The 24,405-nt window shown below is 42.4% G+C and overlaps 1 protein-coding gene across 2 annotated transcripts in view; it reads left to right on the top strand.

Annotated features, from left to right (window-relative positions):
* ARHGEF38 (Rho guanine nucleotide exchange factor 38) overlaps positions 1-24,405 on the top strand; it is a 205,664-nt gene that overhangs the window by 37,461 nt on the left and 143,798 nt on the right. For both annotated transcript variants that reach the window (XM_029596932.1, XM_029596928.1), the window contains exon 2: positions 13,742-13,929. In XM_029596932.1, the coding sequence (XP_029452792.1) occupies positions 13,742-13,929 (188 nt within the window). The remainder of the gene's footprint in view (positions 1-13,741; positions 13,930-24,405) is intronic.

The following is a 24,405-nucleotide window of genomic DNA, read 5'->3' as shown; positions in this document are numbered from 1 at the left end:
TGAATTTTCCCCAAACTCGTTTGTTATCACCCTTCGAGATGTTTAAAAAATACTTGAAAGAAATTTTATTATATGGGGAAGAGGAAATACCAAAGGTGTCTAAAATTTACTACTTTCCAAGGAAAGTTGTAAAAAATATGGAAGAACAGAGGAATGAAGAAGCTACTTCCCACAGTATAGGTATATCAGCTTTCCTAGAAGAATCACTAGATGTGATTACTAATAGGGCAACCCTTTTTATTTCATTATTGGCTGAACAGGACAAAGACATATTATTTAGAAAATTCTTTAGAAACAAAGATATATTATTTTGTGGGCAGAAAGTCCAAATATTCCCTGATGTGGCACGAGCCACTCAGGCTAGGAGGAAGTATTTCCTTTCTTTGAAAAGTCGGGTGCTCGCACTTGGGGCAACCTTCTTTTTAAAGTTTCCATGTTTTTGTTACGTGACCTATCAAGGGAAGAAATTTGGATTCACTGACCCTACTCATTTGGAAACTTTTTTGATTGATATCTGGATTGGATTTTTATCAGAGGACGACGTCCAGGAAAAATGAATAAATTCCCTCTCCTTAAAATGATATTGTCCCAAGAATGCCCAGTTATGGGCATAACTTAGGAAATTATATATGTATTGAATTTATTTCATACATGGTATTCTTGTTTTCCCCCATTTTATGGGAATGTGATATAAATAATGGAGATATGGTTTGTAATTACTTGAGAGATGGTTGATGATTTGTACATATTTTTCTTGTATTTTCATGGTTAACTACTGAAGAAAATAATAAAGTTTAAATTTTAAAAAAAGAAAGCCATGAGTAAATTACAATTAAAATGTAATAAACCTCCCATACCAAAACAGCTCTAACTGCCAGCATTTTAAAATGGAACATCCCTACTTATGAAAATGCAAACACTGCAAATATTACACCAGGCCCTAAAACACCAATATTCCTCATATTAGAAAAAAGAACAAACGAAGCTGTTAAAAATTCCTACATGCTAGCAGAATCTCTCATCTCAATCACACATGCAGTATCCAGGCAGACCCTCACCAAATACAGGAAAAAGAAACCATAAAGTATAAATAGAAACACGCAGGCAAACTGCAATAAGTCAGTCTGTATGCAGTGTAACAATGGCTAAACAGAAACCATCACCAATCCTCAGACATTAAACAATAAAATCAAGTAATATAATAAATACATTAATCAAAATAGTATAAACTACTAATAAAAATATTTTAAAACAGCTGATCAGAAGATTCATTAATTAAAAACTCATAAACAATTTGTTTTAAATTTCTCAAATACCAATAAAATATTTCAAAACAGCAAACACAAATAGCATCCAAAAATTAAAACTAATAATTTACGCTCGCCCTACCTGGAAACTTTTGATTTCTAGTCACTCAGATTGTGCATAAACTTTCTCCTCTCTCATACGCATGCATACATATGCTCTCTCCCTCATACACGCACATTCTCCCTCTCTCTCAAACACATTCTTACTCACACACATGCTCACATATGATCCCTCCTACCTACATACACATGTTCACACACACGTTCCCTCTTACATACATACATACATAAGATCCCTCTTTCTCACATATACATGCTCAGACACACATGCACACACTCACAAACATGGCCCTGCAATTTCCTCGTTTGTTGTGCGGCCTTGTGGCTTCCACTCTTCTTCGCCGTGCGGTGGATTGGGAACCACCGTGTGGCCCTGTGCTCTTCCTCTTCTTTGCTGCGTGATGGATTGGGGTCCGCCTCACGGCCCTACGGCTCCTCATTGTTGCCACTCGGCGGGTTGGGAACCGCCGGACAGTGGCACCAGCAGCTTACTTGGCCTCAGGCCACTGCCCCCTCCAGGCCGCAGCCCTGTGCAAGTGCACGGCTTGCACAATGGTTGCACAGGCCCTGCCAGTGTTTAACTTATACCAGCCAAAGTACAGGACCTGGAAAAGGGTGAGGGACTCTTATGAGGACCTAGAGGAGGACCAATTTTGATTTTGTTTTGTACATGCTTTTCCTAAAAAAAAAAAAGTAGATTTAAGAAACAGAAATAATTTTTAAAAACTGTTTTCTGCAGTCTAGAAAACACATTAAACATGTAGGGTAACATTCAGAACTCTTTTTCATAAAGAGACACTAAAAGAGAGTTGTCACCTGACACAAGGGCTTTCACTCTCATACTGGTTCACAATTAACAGCGTGGTTCTGTGCAAACAGCAATACAGGAAGTAAGACTGACTAATGAAACTGAAATGGAGCACACCGCCTCTGCTGTAGTTGTTCTGCTGTATTGTACCAATAACTCTTTACGCACACAAAGCCTTCTCTTCCTGGACTAGGTATTTAGTATTAAGTTCTAGATTAGTTAATGTGGTTTTAAGACCAGGTCTGTAACCTGATTGAACCATTATATCAATGAGGAGGAGGTGATGGGATGTTGTGGATAGCATCCTCGCTAGTTTTGGTGGCTGTGTGGATTATTATTATTTTATTATTTTATTTATTTATTTATTTATTTTTATTTACGCTTTTTTTGTACCGAGGTATAGCTTGTTGCCTTCACTCCGGTTTACATCATCAACAACCATTACATAAAAACAGTGTGTAAACTCGAAAGACGTGCAAAAGACACGCGTATTCATTGTTACAAATAAAAAGATAAAAAACATCTAACAGAATCTGATCTGATGAAAAAAGAAAAATAACAGGAAAGGAAGGGGAAACTTTTGAATTAAATTAACTCAAACAACTAACCAAAATTCCTCTTTATGATTGATCAATGTGATCAATATTACACATTATCCAGGGTAGGTTCGTTACACATGTCATGTAAATAGCGGGCAAATGGGTGGGATCGAATCTGGGTAGAACTCAGTGTGTTTTATGTATTCTACAAGTTTATATTCATGTGTTCGTAGTTCTATCTTTAAGATAGCTAATTGCATACCCGATGGAGGTATGTAATTATATTATATTTGTTGATTGATGTTAGCCAATGCCATCCTTGCGTGTTTGCATGAATAACCATGTTTTGAGCTCTTTTTTGAAGGATTTAAAGTTGCTTTGAGAGCTCAGGTATTCTGGTAGAGAGTTCCATAATTTTGGCCCAGCAATAGATATGGCTCTGTTTCTTGTTGTGGATAATTTGGCGACTGGGAGTGAAGGTATGACTAGATTAACTTTACTTGCTGTTCTGGTTGTCCGTTGTGCTCTGTGTATCTGAATGACATTGTCCAGTGCCGTGTTATCTACATTATATATTGCACTGTGTAGAATTGTTAGTATTTTAAATTCAATTTGTTTTTTTACCAGAAGCCAGTGAAGTATGTTGAGGACAGGGGTGATGTGATCTGTTTTCTTTTTGCCAGTCAGTACTCTGGCTGCTGCATTCTGCAGCAGTTGTAGTGGTTTTAGGGTCGCTTTGGGTAGGCCTAACAGGAGTGAGTTGCAGTAGTCGAGGCTGTTGCAAATTAGGGATTGTAGTACTGTTCTGAATTCTTGGTGGTGTAGCATTGGTTTTAGGTGTTTAAGAATTTGTAGCTTATGGAAGCCTTCTTTTGTTTTTGCTGTGATGTGTTTTTTGTAGCTTAGATCATTTTCAATCCAAATGCCCAGATCCTTTACATTATCTTTGAATTGTAAGCGGATGTTTTCTATATTAAGGGATGGGGTGGTTAGTGGTCCTGTGTTTGTTCTTTCTATTAGAATGCATTCTGTTTTGCTCATGTTTTAGACATAATTTTAGGTGGTTTAGCATATTCCTGATTGCATCTAGGTGAGAGGCTGCTAATACTAATGCACCTTCTACGCTGGAGGAAATTGGAATAAGGAGTTGTATGTCATCGGCATACATATAGTACGTTACTCCAATGCTAGATAGAAGTTGGCATAGTGGGAGCAGATATATATTGAAGAGTGTCGCCGAGAGAGCAGATCCTTGTGGCACTCCTGTTTCCAGTGGAATTGCTTCAGATGAGTTGTTGTTGATGGAGACTTTGAAGGATCTGTCTTTTAGGAACGAGGTGAACCAGTCCAGGGTTTTACCAGTGAGTCCTATATTTGCTAGACTTGATATTAGCCTTTTGTGGTCAACCATATCGAATGCTGCGGAAAGGTCGAGGAGTATTAGAAGATGGCCTATTTTGTTCTCGAATCCTCTCAGTATGTTGTTTGATAGATTGAGCAGTAGAGTTTCCGTACTGAGATTTTTCCTGAATCCATGTTGGGTGGGATGTAGAATTTTGTAGCTATCGAGGTGTTCATTGAGTTGTTTTAGAACCGTTTTCTCCGTCATTTTTGCTAGAAGAGGTAGAATTGAAATTGGGCGGTAGTTCAAATCATCTGGGTTCAGGTTCTTTCTTTTTAGTATAGGTTTGATTGTTGCTGTCTTAAATTTGACTGGAATCTCCCCATCTTTGAGGGATTTATTGATAATTTCTGCTATTGTTGGGGCTATAGAGTGCACGATTTCTTTTAGATCGCTCGTTGGGATGGTGTCTAGTTCATGGCGAGCTGGGTTTATTTTTCTTAGCATTTTTTCGGTTTCCGTGGTGGAGATAGGTTCAAAGTTGGTCCATGGGGTTGTATTTGTTGTTTTTATTTGTATTTCTTCAATATCAGTGTTTTTGAAAGCGTCTGTTATTTTGGTTATTTTGTTCTTGAAGAACATAGCTAGGTCTTGGCTTAAATTCTTGGGTTTGGTGGTGTCGGCATTGATTTTTTTCAGCCATGAGGTTGTTTACTATATTGAATAGCGCTTTGGAGTTATTGGTGGATTTTTTTTTATCTTTTGACTGTAGTAGTTACATTTCGTATCTAGAATCATTTTTTTGTAAGTAGCCAGATGTGTGCGGGATTTTTGTGTTGTCACGGGACACTTGTTTTTTTGCCATTCTTTTTCAGTTTTTCTGAGGTTGGATTTCATGCTTCTTAGTTGTGCGTTGAACCACAGGTTTTGTTGTTCTCTGGGATTCTTTATCTTTTTCCATTTTTCTGGGTTTATGTTATTTGCGGTGTCTTCTGTTATTTTGAACCAGGATTGGATCGCGTTGTTTATATTTGAGAGGTCCAGCTTTGCTAGTTGTTTTCCCAGTTCTTCTTGTAGCAGGTTTGTTTGGAAAGGTGGTCGATATTTGAAGGATTGTTGTGATTCATTTGTTTTTGGCATGTTATTTATTTTTGCTTGCATCTTGCATTGCAGTAGGTAATGATCGGACCAGGGGACTGGTCTGTATGATATATTCGTGTCTGAGAAGTATATATTTGTAAAAATCAGGTCAAGTGCATGGCCCGCTTTATGTGTGGGGTTGTTCACTTGAAGGTTGAAATTTAGACTTTCTAGCATGTCAAGCAGAGTCTGGCAATTTTGTGATCTGGGACTGGCATTGGTGTGAAGATTGAAGTCTCCCAGTATGATCGTCTGTTTTCTCGTACTAATGTTTGATATTAGGAATTCAATGAGAGGCGATATATCATTATCTAGGAGTTTGGGTGGGCAGTAAACAAGGCAAATTTGGAGGTTTTGTAAGTCAAATAGGGCTATTTCATATTGATTAGGTATTTTGTGATGGATCACTTTCATTTCGAATTGTTTTTTTATAATAAGGAGTAGCCCTCCTCCTCTGCGGTTCTTGTGAGGGATTGAAAAAGTGTCGTAAACATTGTTGTCAAGTTGGTTTATTAGGACTTGGTCGGTGTTTTTGAACCAGGTTTCTGTTATAGCAATGAAATTGGGGGGTTTTTCTTGTAGTATGTGTGATATTAGCATGTATTTTTTGGTTAGGGATTGTGCGTTTATGAGAATGAAGGTGATACAAATTATGTTTTATTAGATATCTGTGTCTTTTCTGGTGCGGTGTGTTGGTTGATGTAGTCATCTTTGGTGTTTGTGAATTTTCTTTGGTTGATAGCGGTCTAGTTGGCAGGATCTGTGTGAGCATCGGACGTGTGTTGGGTTTACCAGTATGATTGCCAGAGTATGCTTGTTGACATGAGGAACTGGGCTGTCTGATGAATTTTTAGATGGTAATGAATGCTAGTGTGTCTTAGTTCGTCTGGGGTTGATTGCTGGAGGGAGGTTGTTTGAGGTGAGGATGAGTGCTGGAGGGAGGTTGTTTGAGGTGAGGATGAGTGCTGGAGGGAGGTTGTTTGAGCTGTGGATGAGTGCTGGAAGAAGATTGCTGACGATGAGGATGAGTGCTGGGTGAGGATTCTTGAGCTGATGAAGAGTGCTAGAGGGAGGTTGTTGATATGAGGATGAGTGCTGTAGGAAGATTGCTTGGGCTGATGAGTGCTGGAGGGAGGTTGTTGAGATGAGGATGAGTGCTGTAGGAAGATTGCTTGGGCTGATGAGTGCTGGAGGGAGGTTGTTGAGGTGAGGATGGGTGCTGGATGAGGATTGCTTGAGCTGATGACGAGTGCTGGAGGGGGGTTGTTGAGATGATGATGAGTGCTGGATGAAGATTACTGAGATGTTGATGTGTTGGCAGCGCATAGGGTAGGTTGAAGGAGGTTTATTCAAAAGTTGTTATTTTTAGCGGACTTAGGTGGGACTCTTATGTTGCTGTAGTGGACGAGTTGTGTGTGTATATACACAGTTTCTTTTTGTCCTGAGTTTCTTTTGTACTTTTTTGTACTGGGTCTCACACGGGCCGGGTGGTAAGGCCTGGGTGTTTGGATTAAGAGTCTTATAGGAACCAAAGCGGAAGTTGAACCAGCTTGCCAGCAGAGATGATGGAGGCCAGCACTGACACAAAACATGTTTGATAGAAACAGAGATTAGTGATAGGAGCAAGGTTGAAAGGCTGAGTTAGAAACATGGGGGGCGAAGGGGAGCTGGTGTTGGCTTGAATATGAAAAACTAGAGAGGAAGACAACTGGGAAGACCTGATGGGCCAATTTAGTTCTTATATACCACGATTAGTTTGTTTTGTGTTCAAATTTCATCCTGGAGTTAACTAAAAAAAAACAAAAAAAAACCCAACTGTCCATATACATTTTATTTTGTATCTATGGAAGAAAAAAAATACATCTTAGCCATTAATCCTATATTATTTATTCCCTGAAATAACTAATGCAAGAATGAAACTACTTGGGTGGAATTAATTGCTCTAGGATTAATGTGGAACTTGCTCTCCAGTCTCCTTCTAGTGTGAACACAAGCAGTAATGAATCTTGAGCAAATGTGCTTTGGCATTTAGTGCTCCAGTAGCCAGCTTGATGTTCTGTTACATAATGTTTTCATACTGTTAATTACTGAGCATGAGAAGACTGGATATTTTGGCACTGTGTATAAATTTCCAACATTTCAGTGGCAGCTCTGTTACAGAACATTTATCCGACCTAAATACAATGTCACAGAACCCCATAATCACCCACTTGGGGAAAAGCATTCAAGATAAAGGGGGATCCTACTCATGCTGCTCCTTTAATGTAGTGCACATTATTCAATGCAGAAATTGGGAGGGAACTTGCTGCACTGGTGAGACAGGCCAGACATTAAAGACAAGGCACCAGATAGAACACCTCAGAACCAGAGCACTGCATCAATGACCTCATTGTTATGGTTGAGGGGAGCCCCATGTAGCCAGGGCAGACCAGACCAGGGGATCTTCGGCCTACTCCAGCCACCTTCCCTGCAGGTTGAGCCCTTGGGTTCTGGTGGCCGGAAGGACTTGAACAAGGGAGGAGACCTAAGACTACAGCAGGACTGGAATCCGGAGTGGAGGCAGAAGTCAGGCAGGACCGAAGAGGCAGGCTGCAGGCTGACTTCGGACAGGACTAGAGTCAGAAGCCAAAGGAGACTTGGGATGCAGGCTGTAGGGCTGGAGACTGATGTCTGGTGCTCAGGGAGGAACCAAGGTCTGAGAGGGAACAGTGGAACAAGATAGGAGTTACTAATACTGGCAAGCTTGAGACAGGAGGCTTGGGAGCCAGGGAGCGAGGCTTGAGACAGGAAGGCTTAGGGAAGCCACAAGGCAAGCTGGGAAACAGGAAGGCTTTGGGAAGCCATGGGATAAGCTTGGAGACGAGAAGGCTTTGGAAAGCCACAAGGCAGAAGGCTGCAGAGAGCCTCAAGGTATACAGAGACGAGGGGCCAAGCAAAGAGCTGAGCCGACTCAATGACAAGGCCCAGAGTGTAGACTGAGGCAGGGCTAAATAAGCAGGGAATTGCTGAGTCATGAGGTCATTAAAACTAGAGCTGGAAAGAGGGCAAGAGCAGCTCCTGGAGGACCTCTGGTGGTTGGGAGGCTGCATGACAAGCATAATCACAAAACCTATGATCAGGATAATTAATGTAAAATTTAAGACAATCAGGAACACAAGACTTTTGAAGTTAAAATGATCAGGCACTTTGAAACTGACAATAAAAGACTCAGCAAAGACCTACAGTTTTCTATCACATTATGAACCATAAAATTATACTGCCTGTCCCCTTCTGATCAACCATCACATCCCTTCACCCCATATCTTTCATCTTGATCTTATCACTGGAATGCCTTTTATGATTCACTTATGGCAGCCAACTACTTTATTTCCTGGTAATGCCATCTTTTACTCATTTTAATATCTTTTACTCATTTGAATTCTGACCTGCAGAAGAGAGTAATAGCTCTTGAAAGCAGTCAAGAAATGTATTTAGTCCAATAAAAAGGTATTACCTTATATTTATATTTTGTTTTTATTTGTTAACCTTTATTTCTGTGCATAGAAAATTGAGAAAGCTATGCTATTTCAGATAGGATTCATTAGAACATAACATGTGCCATATTGGGTCAGACCAAGGTCCATTGAATCCAGTATCCTGTCTGATAGAAACCAATCCATATCATTAGGAAATATCCAGCAGATCCCAAAAAGTAGATCCCATTTCTTGTTGCCCACTTCCATGGATAAATGGTGGCTTTCCTACTTGGCTAATAATTATTTATGGACTTTTCCTCCTAGAATTTGTCCAAACCCCTTTTAAATCCATCTATGCTAGATGCCTTGACCACATCCTCCAGCAAAACATTCCACAGCTTAATTGTGTGTTAAATGAAAAACATATTTCTCCAATTTGTTTTAAATCTGCTACCTACTAATTTCATGGAGAATTAACTTAGCCAGCTAACTCAACTCCTTCCAGTTATACCTCAGGAATGTCCCTAAATTATCCAGTTAAATTCTAGCATCTTAAGTTATTAGATGGCTAGAAGTTAGCTGGATATGTGCTCAAATATGAATTTAGACAGCTAACGTCTGAGTTAGTGGCTAAATGCTTTTGAATATGGACCTCTACATCGACATGCTTATTTGCATGTTCAAAGAATTTTAATAGGTTAAAAGGCAAGACCTCTCTTTACTAAATTCATGCTGACTCTTTCCCATTAAACTATGTTTATTCATATCATCGGTAATTTTGTTCTTAACAATAGCTTTGACCAGGGGTGGCTCGAGGCAATCTGCTCTCTGAGGCGAGGAATCCCCCCCCCCCCCCAAAGCGTGGTGCAGGTCAAATCATAGAGAGAGCAGGGGGAGGGGGTTATCCCACTTGGAGTCTAGCGAGGGTCAGGGTTCCCAGAAGAGTGGCAGATACAGGGCTAGAGATATTCCAGGAAAAATCTCGCAAAAAGCAAGATACTTGCAACCCATTTGGTATTAGGCCTATTGTAAAGTGCGATAGGTGTGAGCTTGGCCCTCAGAAAGCTATGAAAAAACTGAATTACAAATTACAATACAGTAAATCACACATACCAAAACAGCACTAACTGCCAGAGCTCAAACAGTATCAACCCCATGAAAAACAACACTGCAAATATTACATCAGGCCCTAAAACACCAATACATCTATTATGAAAGAAGAACAAGCCAGGAACATAAGAAGTTGCCATACTGGGGCAGACTGAGGGTCCATCAAGTCCAGCATCAAGTACTAGGGATGTGAATCGTTTTTTGACGATTTAAAATATCGTCCGATATATTTTAAATCGTCAAAAATCGTTAGAGCCGCGATACAATAACAATTCCCCTGATTTATCGTCAAAAAATCGTAAATCGGGGGAAGGGGGAGGGGAAGGGGGAGGGCGGGAAAACCGGCACACTAAAACAACCATAAAACCCACCCCGACCCTTTAAAATAAATCCCCCACCCTCCCAAACCCCCCCAAAATGCCTTAAATTACCTGGGGTCCAGAGGAAGGGTCCCGGTGTGATCTTTTACTCTCGGACCTCCGGTGCTTGTAGAAATGGCGCCGGCGCTACCTTTGGTTTTTCCGTACGGAAAAACGATTCGCGGCAGGAGATCGCTCCCGGACCCCCGCTGGACCCCCAGGGACTTTTGGCCAGCTTGGGGGGACCTCCTGACCCCCACAAGACTTTCCAAAAGTCCAGCGGGGGTCCGGAACGACCTCCTGCAGTCGAATCGTGTTGTCTACGGTCGGTGCCATTTTCCGTGCTTGTGGGGGTCAGGAGGCCCCCCCAAGCTGGCCAAAAGTTCCTGGGGGTCCAGCGGGGGTCCGGGAGCGATCTCCTACATTCCTGACCTCAGGGGACAAAAAACAAAATGGCGCCGGCGCTACCTTTGCCCTGTCATATGACAAGGCAAAGGTAGCGCCGGCGCCATTTCTACAAGCACCGGAGGTCCGAGAGTAAAAGATCACACCGGGACCCTTCCTCTGGACCCCAGGTAATTTAAGGCATTTTGGGGGGGTTCGGGAGGGTGGGGGATTTATTTTAAAGGGTCGGGGTGGGTTTTAGGGTTGTTTTAGTGTGCCGGTTTTCCCGCCCTCCCCCCCCACTGGACCCCAGGTAATTTAAGGCATTTGAGGGGTGGGTTCGGGAGGGTGGGGGATTTATTTTAAAGGGTCGGGGTGGGTTTTAGGGAAGTTTTAGTGTGCCGGTTTTCGATTTTCACGATATTTAAAAAACCCAAACGGCGACGATCCGATTCCCTCCCCCTCCCAGCCGAAATCGATTGTTAAGACGATCGATCACACGATTCACATCTCTATCAAGTACTGCAGTGGCCAATCCATGATACAAGAATCTGTCAAGTACCCAAACATTAAATAGATCCAGGGCCGGAGGAACCACTAGGCGAGCTAGGCCTGTGCCTAGGGTGCCGTGATTTAGGGGGCGCCGCAGCAGGCGGCAAAATTTTGAAAGGGCAAAAAGTGCCCTTTCAAAATTCTGCCAGCCTCCGCCTCACTGTGCCACCCCCCTTGTGGTCCAGCGGAGGGCTCAGGAGCAATCTGCCGCTCCCGGGGCCTCGGCTTCCACTAAGCAAAATGGCGCCGGTGGCCTTTAGCCCCTACCATGTGACAGGGGCCAACCAATAGCACCGGTAACCCCCTGTCACATGGTAGGGGCTAAAGGCCACCGGCGCCATTTGGTTAGTTAACACATAACGCAATCTGATACATAGCAAATTGGAACATAGAATCGTTGCAGAAAAAATGTCCATGCTTAGTATCCTGTCTGATCTTTGTTAGCATTTCACAATCTGTTTCCTCATTATCTGCTATACTCCTCCTCCCTATTATGTATAGAATGTCTATCCCTAGAGATTCCAGAGTGTAGTTAGCATTCTACTTGACTCTATGGAACCTTTAACATACAGTGGCATGTTACCACCACTTTTGTCTGCTCTTGTCATTTTGATATATTTTGTTCCCTAAAATCACTGTGACCCATTGGCTATCCTTTTACCACCAGGTCTCTGAAACGCCTGTTATGCTAATATCTTCATCTAGCGTCATACACTCTAACTTTCCCATTTTATTTTTCCAGCTTCTAACATTTACTTATAGACACCTAAATATATTCTTTCTATTCTTTTACACAACCTGCTTACTAGCAGTTGGTTCAAATAATTTGGAATTGGCTTTTTCAATATCAACATTGTCAGGACAGACTAATATCCTTTTCTTAATGGTATTTTTATGGAATCCTTGCTCCAAACCATGCACTCTTGAGTGACTGTTGACCTTCCTCCATGATCTAGTTTAAAAGCTGCTTTATCTCCTTTTTAATTTTTAGAACAAAGTTTCTCAGCCAGCAAAACAAAATATGTTAATTTCTATATTTCTTCCTTCACTGAAGAATCGCTCGCTGCAGAACTGAAGAAATTCTGCCTAGGATTCGATGCTTCCTGAGAAAACCATAGCTGTTTCCAAGTGCTGATGCAAAACTGTGTCATAACTTGACAAAACCTACAGCAGCTTGAGAGACTGCAAAGACATGTTGTGACCTTGTAATGATAATTCTTGTTGACTGGAGAAACAAAACCACCTCAATTAATCTCATCAAAACATCTGTTTCTTCTGCCCATCTTATCGCCTTTCAGGATCCTAAGCCTGCACGTGTTCATCGAGTTCGGAATCAATATGAGTTTGACCAAACGTTTTTGAGCTGCAAAGTAGCTCATAAGTGTGCCTCAGAGCATTCCTGTCCCTGGCAAGTTTTTGTCAGATTATTTAATTGAGAGTTGATGGGCTGATAGAAAAAGGCCGATTTACTATGAGGGGTGGGAGGAGGACCAAACACACTGTAACACATTTTCTGTTGATGCTTCCAGAATTTGTTCAACTTAAGTTACTTATCATCTTCAGAGCTAGGTAGAAAGAATTAGAAATTCGGAGTGGCATCAATACATGGTCCTTAAACAAGACAAAACAGGCTCTTCGCTGGCCCTGGTAACTGGCGCCTTTTAAAAATTCTGCGCCATGGGCAGTTGCGGAAACCGTGCCTACATCCAGACCTGACCGGATTGAGATATTAAGAGTCACATTTGTTAAATAGGTTCAGAAAGCATAGACCTGAGCACAAGAGGCTGGTGAACTTGGGGAATTTTTTAATCCTAATGCTCAGCTCTAACCTCCATGCTATGCCTTCTGCAAGCCAGCTCTAATGATAAGTCACGATCCTGGGTTTTTTTTTTCTTTCCTTCCTGTTTTCTCTTTCTTCAGGTGCAGAAGTAAGGAAATCCATTTTCACCATTGTCAAGCTTTCAGTGGGACAGAGGATGCCAATGATTTTTTTAATTCCCCGCAAGTTTCTTTAGCTGTAAGCTAGGCCATTAATTTTATGTGCAAATTTCTTGGGTGTCCTCATGAAATATTCTGAATGGCCGAGGCAGCAGCTTTGATTCTTCTGTTCTTGAGTCATTAAAAAAAAAAACTAGAGAAAAATGTGAGCTGATCTTTTTTTTATTGGTGCATCCTTGAGTTGTAAGTTAATAAAGATTCTTCAGTTTTGCTTGACATTTCTCTGTGGCATCACTTCCATTATCAATTGAATATGTATGCATTTTTGAAGCCTGTGGGAAAACAGTCACAAAACCTTGAATCAGGAAGTTTCACAGCAGCATTACTTGCTAGAGCACAAGACAAGACATATCTGTCCGGATGAGGGGCACTAAGTGTGCTACAGGACACGATTAACGCACAGTTGCTGCTGCACTGGCGAAAGCAACTTCTTTGCCAGGCCTCTACCAGCAAGGGGACTGGGAAAAGAAAATTGGTAGTAGTAATTAAATGACTTCTGCAATAAAAGCCATGCTACGATGCACATTGTTGTCCTGTGAATAATACACTTGAGGCTCGTGTTTCAGCGTTCTGCACACTGTGGTATAGTAGGCTACGTATCTGATGCACACAAAAACAATAAGCGAAAGGTATACAGCCAGTATGCTGTAGTCTTTGCTCATTTATTATTGTGGCTTTTTTAAACAGAGAAGATGACACCACATGCTGAATCCTCTGCACCCACTACTCCAAGCCAAGAACCTGAAGAACTGCAGAGGAGGAGGATGGCCAAGAGGTCAAAGATCATAGGGGAGCTGGTGCAGACAGAAAAAGACTATCTGAAAGACTTGGAGCTTTGCATCAGAGAAGTGGTTCAGCCCTTGAGAAGCAAACAGGTAAGGGGGTGGTGCCAGGGCTGCTTACTATTCTGTCTGGCCATGTGATTAAACATTACTCCCCAGCTGAAAGGTGACTTGTATGAGTATCCAGTGATAGGATGGGACTTATTTCAACAATCTTGAGAATTGCAATTCTGCTTCTTGCTGAAAGACATACAAAGGATTTGTTTCGGGATGAATGTAATATTTTCTATCAAAGCAACTGTATCTACATACGCCAAACAGCACCATAAAAATATGACCCTCTCCATAGTCTTAAATAATATTCCCATGTGGAGTTCCTCCTTACAGAGGGACCAATCTAATAAGCCAAGCTCAACCTGCTGTGGGTTTTTGCACTTGTAACTGCACGGGTTTTCCCGTGCTAATCTTGCACGCGTATGCAATAACACGTTCAGCGTGGGGAAAAAAACCCACGCACAAACCCGCGCAAAAAACCCATGGCAGGTTTTCCACAAGTGCTGCATAGGGCATGTAAAGGAGGCAATTATTCACTCAGGGGCTATGCAAGGAGCTGTGCTAGCAGGGAAAATGGTTAGTGTGGGATTTTTTAAAGAGAGTTTTTAAGCACCTAGGTCAGGGCAGGAGTTAAGTGAAAGCGCCTGTCTGGAGGCGCCCAGGGATTGCAGATCACAATTACTCCTACGGCTTTGGTGGCTTTAAGTCTCCGTTCTGGTTCTGGTGGTGATGTGGCTCCGGGCGGTATCGGCACTTGTCTGTAGCACGCAGAGATTACTGGTCCTTCCGTCCATCCCAATTTCTGCTCTCTCCCACTGGGGCTGATCCATGCTGAGCAGCTCCGAGCGCCCAAGCAAGGAAAACGCTGCACAGACACACAACCACACTAATCCCAGCAGTGCAGTAAAAGGGTCAAAGAGGTAGGAGCTGAAACCAGTTTATTTTAGAACAGTAGTAAATGGAAATAGTTAGAAATGAGCCTGCAAAATTTTTCCATTAGCCCCCATTTTAGTGCCTGTTTTTCCCCACGACTTTCTGGCATCGGGGCTTTTATGTGGGTATTGGCGCATTATTTAGGTATTCCATAGGGTTTTTTTTTTTGTGCATATCTCATTTGCCTGCTATCCCCTTACTACAGGCAGTAAAATAAGGTAGGGAAAAAGGATATTGCATAAAATGGAATAGCACTTTGAACAAAGAATATCACCTCATATAAATTTCCTATGAGTATTGGATTTCTCGAGCACGACAACTTTTAAAACAGCTGCAGGAGCATACATGTACACGCGTATGCTGGCTCACGCAAATGGATGTGGCCATTTTATAACATATGCGCGTGTGGTATAAAATCGGCTGTATGTGCATACATGTCAGCACAATTTTAAATGGACATGTGCACGTGCGAGCAAATGTCAGCTCTACCGCTCGAGTAGGATGGATTTTAAAAACAATGCGCACCAATGCAATAGCCCTTTTTCCCAGCTCATTCCCAGTTTGTCCAGTTAAAGGATCGGACTCCCTAACACCCCCCCCCCCCCCCTGTTATGTAGCCTCCCTTTTACCCTGACCCTTAAAACCCCGCTGACTCAGGTTTTTGTTTTTTTTTAAATACTTACAGAAGTAAAGTTACGCAGTAGGGGACACCTGCGTGCACTTGTGCATGTAAATATTCTGCACATGTTTCAAGGCAACTTCCCGGAATGCCCATGACCTGCTCACGCTCCACCCAGACCTCACCCATGCTTGCACCCCTTTTTTAAACTTTTTGATTTGTGTGCTTACCAGGAGATACACGTGTACTTGCTCACTTTTTAAAATTCATATGGCACACGCTGGCCCAAGACACGAGTGTTTCTCCCAACTTTGCGTACATAGGGCTTTTAAAATCAGTCTTAAACAGTGGCTTTGGTGCTTAACCAGCAAATCTGAATAGTGATACTTTAGCTTGTAAACACTGGGTATCCAGGATTTGAACACGACAATAATTCTCTCAGTCATTTTATGTTCACAAACAAAAACAATAAGAACTATTGGGGCTCTTATCAAATCCTTTTTAAAACCAGCTATACTAACTGTCATAACCACATCCTATGGAAAGGAATTCCAGAGCTTAATTGTGTGTTGAGTGAAAATGAATTTTCTCCGATTTGTTTTAAATGTGCAACTTGCTAACTTCATGGAATGTCCACTAATCCTTGTATTATCTTAAAGAGTAAATAACCAATTCACATTTACCCATTTGTAAACCCTGTGATACTTGAAACCAGATATTAGTTCCAGAGGCCATATCTAAAATTTCTATTTCAGATGGAACATCTTTATTATGACAAAAAGATGTATGTGGGAAAATTACTGCTCCCACTGTAACTGGCTTCACTTACACCAGATGAAGAAGCTTGACCAGGTTCTTTGGCCATATCCAAGTGTCATTGACATTTCTTATATCACTTTAACCGACTGCACATCCCTGCTGCTTCCTGAGATAGTGCTTCCCAGCCCAAGATGTTAAGCCAGGGTAGCCAACTTTCAAAAGCTATTTTGTGGAACATGTTGGAATACATGTAATAGGAAAATGGAAGACACCAAATAAAAGCATCAAAATGGATTGGATTAAGGTTTTTCTTTTCATGACATAGCAGAAAATCAATTTTTCCCCTAATATTGGACCTCCCCCCTCCAAATACAGGGCAATTAGTCCCTATACTGGTATCTAACGACATACTATCAAACATCAGCATTAGAAATATCTTGTGAAGGGGCTACAGGCTGCTTTCTCATCTTGAAGCCACTGCAATAACTGGCATGCACGGGATATAGAAGACAATCAGGAGAATGTAGGACACTGCACTTTATGGAGGTCAGTTTCAAAGACATACGTGAGATTTGCATGTGTAAAATTTGCATAAGTGCACATAAGTGGCATGCCAGTATATGCTATTTTATAACCCTCGAGATTATGTGCATAAATGGTAACAATGAAAAAAGGGGTGATCTAGGGCATTTCAGGGTGGGGTTTAGAAGTACACAGGCAAGTTGCTATTTTGTAAGCAGTGTACATGCATACATTACTATACTTTTCTGAATAATTTTACACCTGCAAAATGACTCACACAATTGAAATCAGATTTAACTTTTCATTGCAGTTTTTTGGGCAGAGGTCTGGGTGAACTAGTAGGGGTTCAATGTGAAGTGCTAGAGGGTCTAGGTGAACTGGTGCAGATCTGAGTGAACTGGTGGAAGTACTGGCAAAGTGACGACTGCAAGCGTATGCATGCTTTTATAAGATACCTGCCTCCAGATTTAATTCTGGGTTATGGCACATGTAAAATATACACACATTTTTAAAAAATAGGTAGAGAAAGTATGTGTGTTCTTGCATTACAAATTTATGTGCATACTTTTCAGGGCAGAAATGCTTTGTAATTTATAAAGTATGTGGCTCCTGCCATGTACTTTATAAAATATTAGCAAAAAACCTACCACGGGCCCACTAGCATGTGTACCATGAACAGTTTTGAAAGATGGGTTGTATGGGTCCCTGACAAAAGGCAGTGCGCAAACGGATAAAATGAGACGGAAAGAGTGTGCTCTTGCAGCTGAGAACAAACAGAAGTATAAACAGAAAGTCCACCTCTTCAGTTTCCAACGTTGCGTATTCCTGGTGATTTTTCATCGTCTTCTGAAGCTAGACAGTCTGGTGATTCAGTAGGAGAGTCTGGGTCAACTTGGGGACGTGCAGGATGAAGAACCAGAGGGGTCTGGATGACCTCCAGCTGGACTGGAAAAACTGGCTTATGTCCTTCATGTGAGCATGTTTTAAAATCCACTTACCTGCGCACGTTAAACCCTACAATGTCTTAAGGAAGATATGCAAAGTGCGTTTGCTCGAGTAACGGCTTAAAATTCAAATCAAACAGCGTGCCAGGCGTATTTTAAATCTTATGTACGTAAATGTGACCACAATTTAAAATTTTAGCCTGTGCATGGGTACCCGCGTGCCTGTTTTAAAGTTACTGTCTATGTCTTTCCGCAATGGCCTTATCTTACCTTTAATTCTTCGATCATCCAACCCTCACAGGCTTCCTGATTCGGATATATTCTAATGAGTTTTTATTATGAGTTTTTGCCTTTTCTTTTCAAATTAGCCTGCTTCTTTTCAAATTCTCTCTTAGCGTGCCTTATCAATGTAACCCCCTCTCCTTCTGGAATCATTCTCAGCTTCGGAGACCTGGGATAACTCACCCAAAGTGAAGAAATCAGTCTCGGCTGGGTCATGAGCTGGGGGCAGATAAAACTGCAGGATCACACTGAGCCAAGGAAACACTCCCAAACACCTTCACAAATTCACTGTCCACTACAAATGGTGTGCGCCAAGGGAAGATAATTTATTTTAACACACTGTTCAATCAGTTAAAAAAAATTGTAGAGGTCACACTTCCTTAAAAATCAGCAGTTTCAATCTCAATCCTTTTCCAAGAGTTCAGAACAACTTCAAATCACATTTCCATGTACAAATCTCTCCAGTCTTTAACTAGGCCCAGATATCTTAGCATTTACAACCATTTAAATCCAAGTAGTTACTCATACCTTCTAGGATGTAGTCCTGGGGGAATTCTGCGCTACTGTGAAGTGCAGAATTCCCGCCCCCCCCCCCCCCCCCCCCCCTGCGCAGAATTTGGCAATTCTGCGCAGAAAATGGCAGAGGAGACTCCGGCATGCTGCGAAAGGAGTGTGCGAAGAGGAAGGCCCCGGCATGCCGTTTGCAGCAAAGATGAAGGCCCCCATGTGCTGTGGGACGCGCTCCGCTTGTGGCGAAGATGAATGCCCTAGTGTGCCGAGAACAGAGCCTGCTCCACTCTCAGCGAAGATGAAGGCTCCCGTGTGCCGCGAATGGAGTGTGTTCCACTCGCAGAGAAGTTGAAGGCCCTGCTGAGAGTGAATGTGTGTGTGTGAGGGGAGATGGGCAGGGGTGTGGGGGAGGGAGGGGGTGTGAGAGAGGAAAGGGGAAGGATGAGCAGGACGGTGTGAGAAAAAGCATGGGAGGTGAGAGCGCGGAGGGGGGGGGGGGGGTGGGGAGAGAATACTTGAGTGTGGGTGCCAGAGAGAGAGGGAGCCTATATGAGAAGATTGTGAAGGAGTGTATATGTGTGTGAGAGATTGGGAGCTCGTGTGTATGACAAAGGGATTGTGTGTATGTGAGAGTTCTAGCTTGTGTGAAGGGATTGTGTATGTGTGAGACAGAGCCTGTGTGAAGGAGTGGGTGAGAGAGAGACATAGGTAGCCTGTGTGAGGATGAATGTGTGAGAGAGAGAGGGTGCTTGTGTGGGTGTGTATGCGAGAGGGACCCTGTATGAGAGGATGTGTGTGTGTGTACTAGAGAAAGGGAGCATGAGTGTGACAGAGGGAAGGACAGAGGGAGCCTGTGTGAGGGGCAGTACTGAGAATGGGGTCAAACTCTTGGACTGGCCATAAAGTGGAAGTGGTTGAGCCTAGGGGTGGAGGGGAGAGATACTGGCAGGTGGAGGAGATGGGGCCTGAGAGGGCTAAGTGGCCAGGAGAGTAGGGAGAGCTACAGCAAGGGAAGGGAGGCAAGCACCAAGTAGAGTGGCAGCCAGCAGCACAAGGACACAAGCAATGTGTACAGTCAGCAGATAGTCCAATAACTTTACTTTGGGGTAGCACCAGTGGCACTGTAGCCCTCGGGGAACTCCCTTAGATGGAAAATACAGGTGGACTTGGAGCGAGGCAGGAGGTGAGGCATAACTATTTATCTTTAGTTTGGAAAGAAGAGAGATGTAGCTGCACCATGCAGGTCTTAGAAGAGTTCACACAGACAATGACAGTTCACACAGACAATGACAAGCAGCACCATGCAGGTCTTAGAAGAGTTCACACAGACAATGACAAGCATGGTCCATCAGCTTCTCTTTCCCAATGCTATTTCATGTGGCTGTACCTGCCAGCTAGGGTTTATGCTTGACTTTGATTGAAAGGCTGAAGCAGTTAAAATGAGATACTGAATTTGTGACAAAAGACAAGGAAATAAACCTTCTCCCTCCTCTGCTAAGATATTGTCTATGCAAAGTTTAGATTAATTAACACAGTCTCTTAGTAGGGTTGACCAGTCATGTGCTCCTGGGCCTGGATATCTCTGGAAAGGAAGTCTCTCAGCTCCAGGCTCCTCTGTCCCTTGTTGGGATTTTACATGTGGCTCAGCTATGAAGCAAGAACAGCTGTCTGTCTCTCTATTTCCTCAGAGTGCAAACATATGTCTCTCCTGCTTGATAATTAGCTCTTCAGAAGAAAAACTCATTGCAGGGCTGCCAAATACACTCCTCTCTTCCTGGCTCCAACTCCTGGCCCGTCACACACAGACACAGCCAATCAAATTGTACCTTTTCTTCTTTAAATGGCTTCCCAGCATTCCTTTGGCTTCCTTCTCTGATGGCTATATAGTACCGTTCTTTGGACAGGCTAAACAGTACAGCCCTTTCCCCAACTTGTTAATACTGTGAGTGTTGGATGCTGGTTCTTGCGAAATATTTGTTATTCACAGGAGAGCACACGGGTTTTGATGTACTTTTATATTCCTTCACCTTGGTTGCAGCTTGCAATCTCTGCAATGTTGAAAAACTCTTTATGGCAGGTCCAAAACACATGACTCAGATCCAGACACAGCTTGGTCCACATTGTAAGGCTCAAATACATGATAAGCTTGTGGGGGCAGGGACCTGGTTTATAGTAGCTTGCCACATCAATATAAATAGATGTTCTATTCCCTCTTTCCAGATTAACCCACAGTGCCTCCTCCTTAGCCTGTAAGCCCAGCAATGCTGTTGCTTTAATACTGTTCTTTATATACTATATAATGCTAGGCTTCCTCCTTTTCTTCCTACCTGGTCCTTTCCGAATCAATTATAGCCAGGTATAACTATATCCCAGTCATGGTTTTACATATAACAGTTCTCTGTGACAGCTACTATATCTAAATCAGCTTCTTCCATGACTGCCTCTAGATCTGGGTCTTTATTCCCCATTCTATGAGCATTAGTGTACATTAGAGATGTGCACTCGTGGTTTGGGGGACCTGAACCATGAAACGGATTTTCCCCGAGCTTTGGGGAAAATTTGTTTTTCGGGTTAGTGCGGGGGGGGGGGGGCACATTATTTTAAAAAAAACAAAACCCCCAACCCTTCAATTTTACTTTTACAACCCCCCCCCCCCCACCACCACCACTACCATCCCGATCCCTCCCCAAACTTACTAAAAGCCCTGGTGGTCCAGCGGGGTCCTGCGAGCAATCTCTCCCTCCGTGCCGTCGGGCCTGCTCTGAATCAAAATGGTGCCGATGGTCCTTTGCCCTTACGATGTCACAGGGGCTACCGGTGCCATTGGTCGGCCCCTGTCACATGGTAGGAGCACAAGATGGCGCCGGCCGTCCATCGCTCCTACCATATGACAGGGGCTGACCAATGGCACCGGTAGCCCCTTTGACATCGCAAGGACAAAGGGCCATCGGCGCCATTTTGATTCAGAGCAGGCCAGACAGCCCGACGGCACGGAGGGAGAGATCGCTTGCAGGACTCCGCTGGACCACCAGGGCTTTTAGTAAGTCTTGGGGAGGGATCGGGATGGTGGGGGGGGTTGTAAGAAAGTATAATTGAAGGGTTTGGGTGGGGGGGCGGTTTCGCTCCGAGGTTTTGTTTTTTTTTTTTAATTCGTTTTTCTGGTTTTAGGTTCGAGCTTCGTTTTTGTGGAAAAATGACCCGTGGTTTTTCCACGAAGCGCCCGAACTGAAACCTGACCCGAGCCAGAAAAACGAAGATCATCTCTAGTGTACATAGTTTTCCAAATATTTTCTTTTTTCCAATTTATATATGAGTATCTAATGTTTTGTTTTCCTTAGGGTTTTGTTCAACCATCCCCGATGATTCTAGTATAAAGTCCTCCTCAGATTGCCAGTCTATTATGGGCCCCCCTTAGAGCTGAACATGTTTCATACAGTGGAATACTGTTGCCAATTTAAGAACTTCACATTTCTTTTCTGCACCCTGAGAGACTTCTGTTTTCTAAGAACATAAGAACATGCCATACTGGATCAGACCAAGGGTCCATCAAGCCCAGCATCCTGTTTCCAACAGTGGCCAATCCAGGCCGTAAGAACCTGGCAAGTACCCAAAAACAAAGTCTATTCCATGTTACTGTTGCTAGTAATAGCAGTGGCTATTTTCTAAGTCAACTCAATTAATAGCAGGTAATGGACTTCTCCTCCAAGAACTTATCCAATCCTTTTTTAAACACAGCTAAACTAACTGCACTAACCACATCCTCTGGCAACAAATTCCAGAGTTTAATTGTGCATTGAGTGAAAAAGAACGTTCTCCGATCAGTTTTAAATGTGCCACATGCTAACTTCATGGAGTGCCCCCTAGTCTTTCTATTATCTGAAAGAGTAAATAACCGATTCACATCTACCCGTTCTAGACCTCTCATGATTTTAAACATCTCTATCATATCCCCCTTCAGCTGTCTCTTCTCCAAGCTGAAACGTCCTAACCTCTTTAGTCTTTCCTCATAGGGGAGCTGTTCCATTCCCCTTATCATTTTGGTCACCCTTCTCTGTACCTTCTCCATCACAATTATATCTTTTTTGAGATGCGGCGACCAGAATTGTACACAGTATTCAAGGTGGCGTCTCACCATGGAGCGATACAGAGGCATTATGACATTTTCCGTTTTATTTATCATTCCCTTTCTAATAATTTCCAACATTCTGTTTGCTTTTTTGACTGCCACAGCTCACTGAACAGATGATTTCAATGTGTTATCCACTGTGACGCCTAGATCTCTTTCTTGGTGGTAGCACCTAATATGGAACCTAGCATTGTGTAACTATAGCATGGGTTATTTTTCCCTATATGCATCACCTTGCACTTATCCACATTAAATTTCATCTGCCATTTCGATGCCCAATTTTCCAGTCTCACAAGGTCTTCCTGCAATTTATCACAATCTGCTTATGATTTAACTACTCTGAACAATTTTGTATCATCTGCAAATTTGATTACCTCACTCGTATTTCTTTCCAGACCATTTATAAATATACTGAAAAGTAAGGGTCCCAATACAGATCCCTGAGGCACTCCACTGCTCACTCCCTTCCACTGAGAAAATTGTCCATTTAATCCTTCTCTCTGTTTCCTGTCTTTTAGCCAGTTTGTAATCCACGAAAGGACATCGCCACCTATCCCATGACTTTTTACTTTTCCTAGAAGCCTCACATGAGGAACTTTGTCAAATGCCTTCTGAAAATCCAAGTACACTACATCTACCGGTTCAACTTTATCCACATGTTTATTAACTCCTTCAAAAAAAGTGAAGCAGATTTGTGAGGCAAGATTTGCCTTGGGTAAAGCCATGCTGACTTTGTTCCATTAAACCATGTCTTTCTATATGTTCTGTGATTTTGATGTTTAGAACACTTTCCACTATTTTTCCTGGCACTGATGTTAGGCTAACCGGTCTGTAGTTTTCTAGGTCTCCCCTGGAGCCCTTTTTAAATATTGGGGTTACATTAGCTATCCTCCAGTCTTCAGGTACAATGGATGATTTTAATGATAGGTTACAAATTTTTACTAATAGGTCTGAAATTTCATTTTTTAGTTCCTTCAGCACTCTGGGATGTACACCATCCGGTCCAGGTGATTTACTACTCTTCAGTTTGTCAATCAGGCCTACCACATCTTTTAGGTTCATCGTGATTTGGTTCAGTCCATCTGAATCATTACCCATGAAAACCTTCTCCAGTACGTGTACCTCCCCAACATCCTCTTCAGTAAATACCGAAGCAAAGAAATAATGTAATCTTTCCGCGATGGCCTTATCTTCTCTAAGTGCCCTTTTAACCCCTCAATCATCTAACGGTCCAACTGACTCCCTCACATGCTTTCTGCTTTGGATAATTTAAAAAAGGTTTTACTATGAGTTTTTGCCTCTACAGCCAACTTTTCAAATTCTCTCTTAGCCTGTTTTATCAATGTCTTACATTTAACTTGCCAACGCTTATGCATTGTCCTATTTTCTTCTGTTGGATCCTTCTTCCAATTTTTGAATGAAGATCTTTTGGCTAAAATAGCTTCTTTCACCTCCCCTTTTAACCATGCCGGTAATCGTTTTGCCTTCTTTCCACCCTTTTTAATGTGTGGAATACATCTGGATTGTGCTTCTAGAATTGTATTTTTTAACAAGGACCATGCCTCTTGCACACTTTTTACTTTTGTAGCTGCTCCTTTCATTTTTTTCTAACAATTTTTCTCATTTTATCAAAGTTTCCCTTTTGAAAGTTTAGCACGAGAGCTGTAGATTTGCTTACTGTCCCCCTTCCAGTCATTAATTTAAATATGATCATATTATGATCACTATTGCCAAGCGGCCCCACCACCGTTACCTCTCTCACCAAATCCTGTGCTCCACTGAGAATTAGATCTAAAATTGCTCCCTCTCTTGGGATCTCT

The sequence above is a fragment of the Rhinatrema bivittatum genome, chromosome 1 (genome assembly GCF_901001135.1).
Source record: "Rhinatrema bivittatum chromosome 1, aRhiBiv1.1, whole genome shotgun sequence".
In the NCBI taxonomy this organism is placed as follows: domain Eukaryota; kingdom Metazoa; phylum Chordata; class Amphibia; order Gymnophiona; family Rhinatrematidae; genus Rhinatrema; species Rhinatrema bivittatum.
Note: the sequence above shows the minus strand (reverse complement) of the source record. Positions and strands in the feature narration are given on the sequence as shown.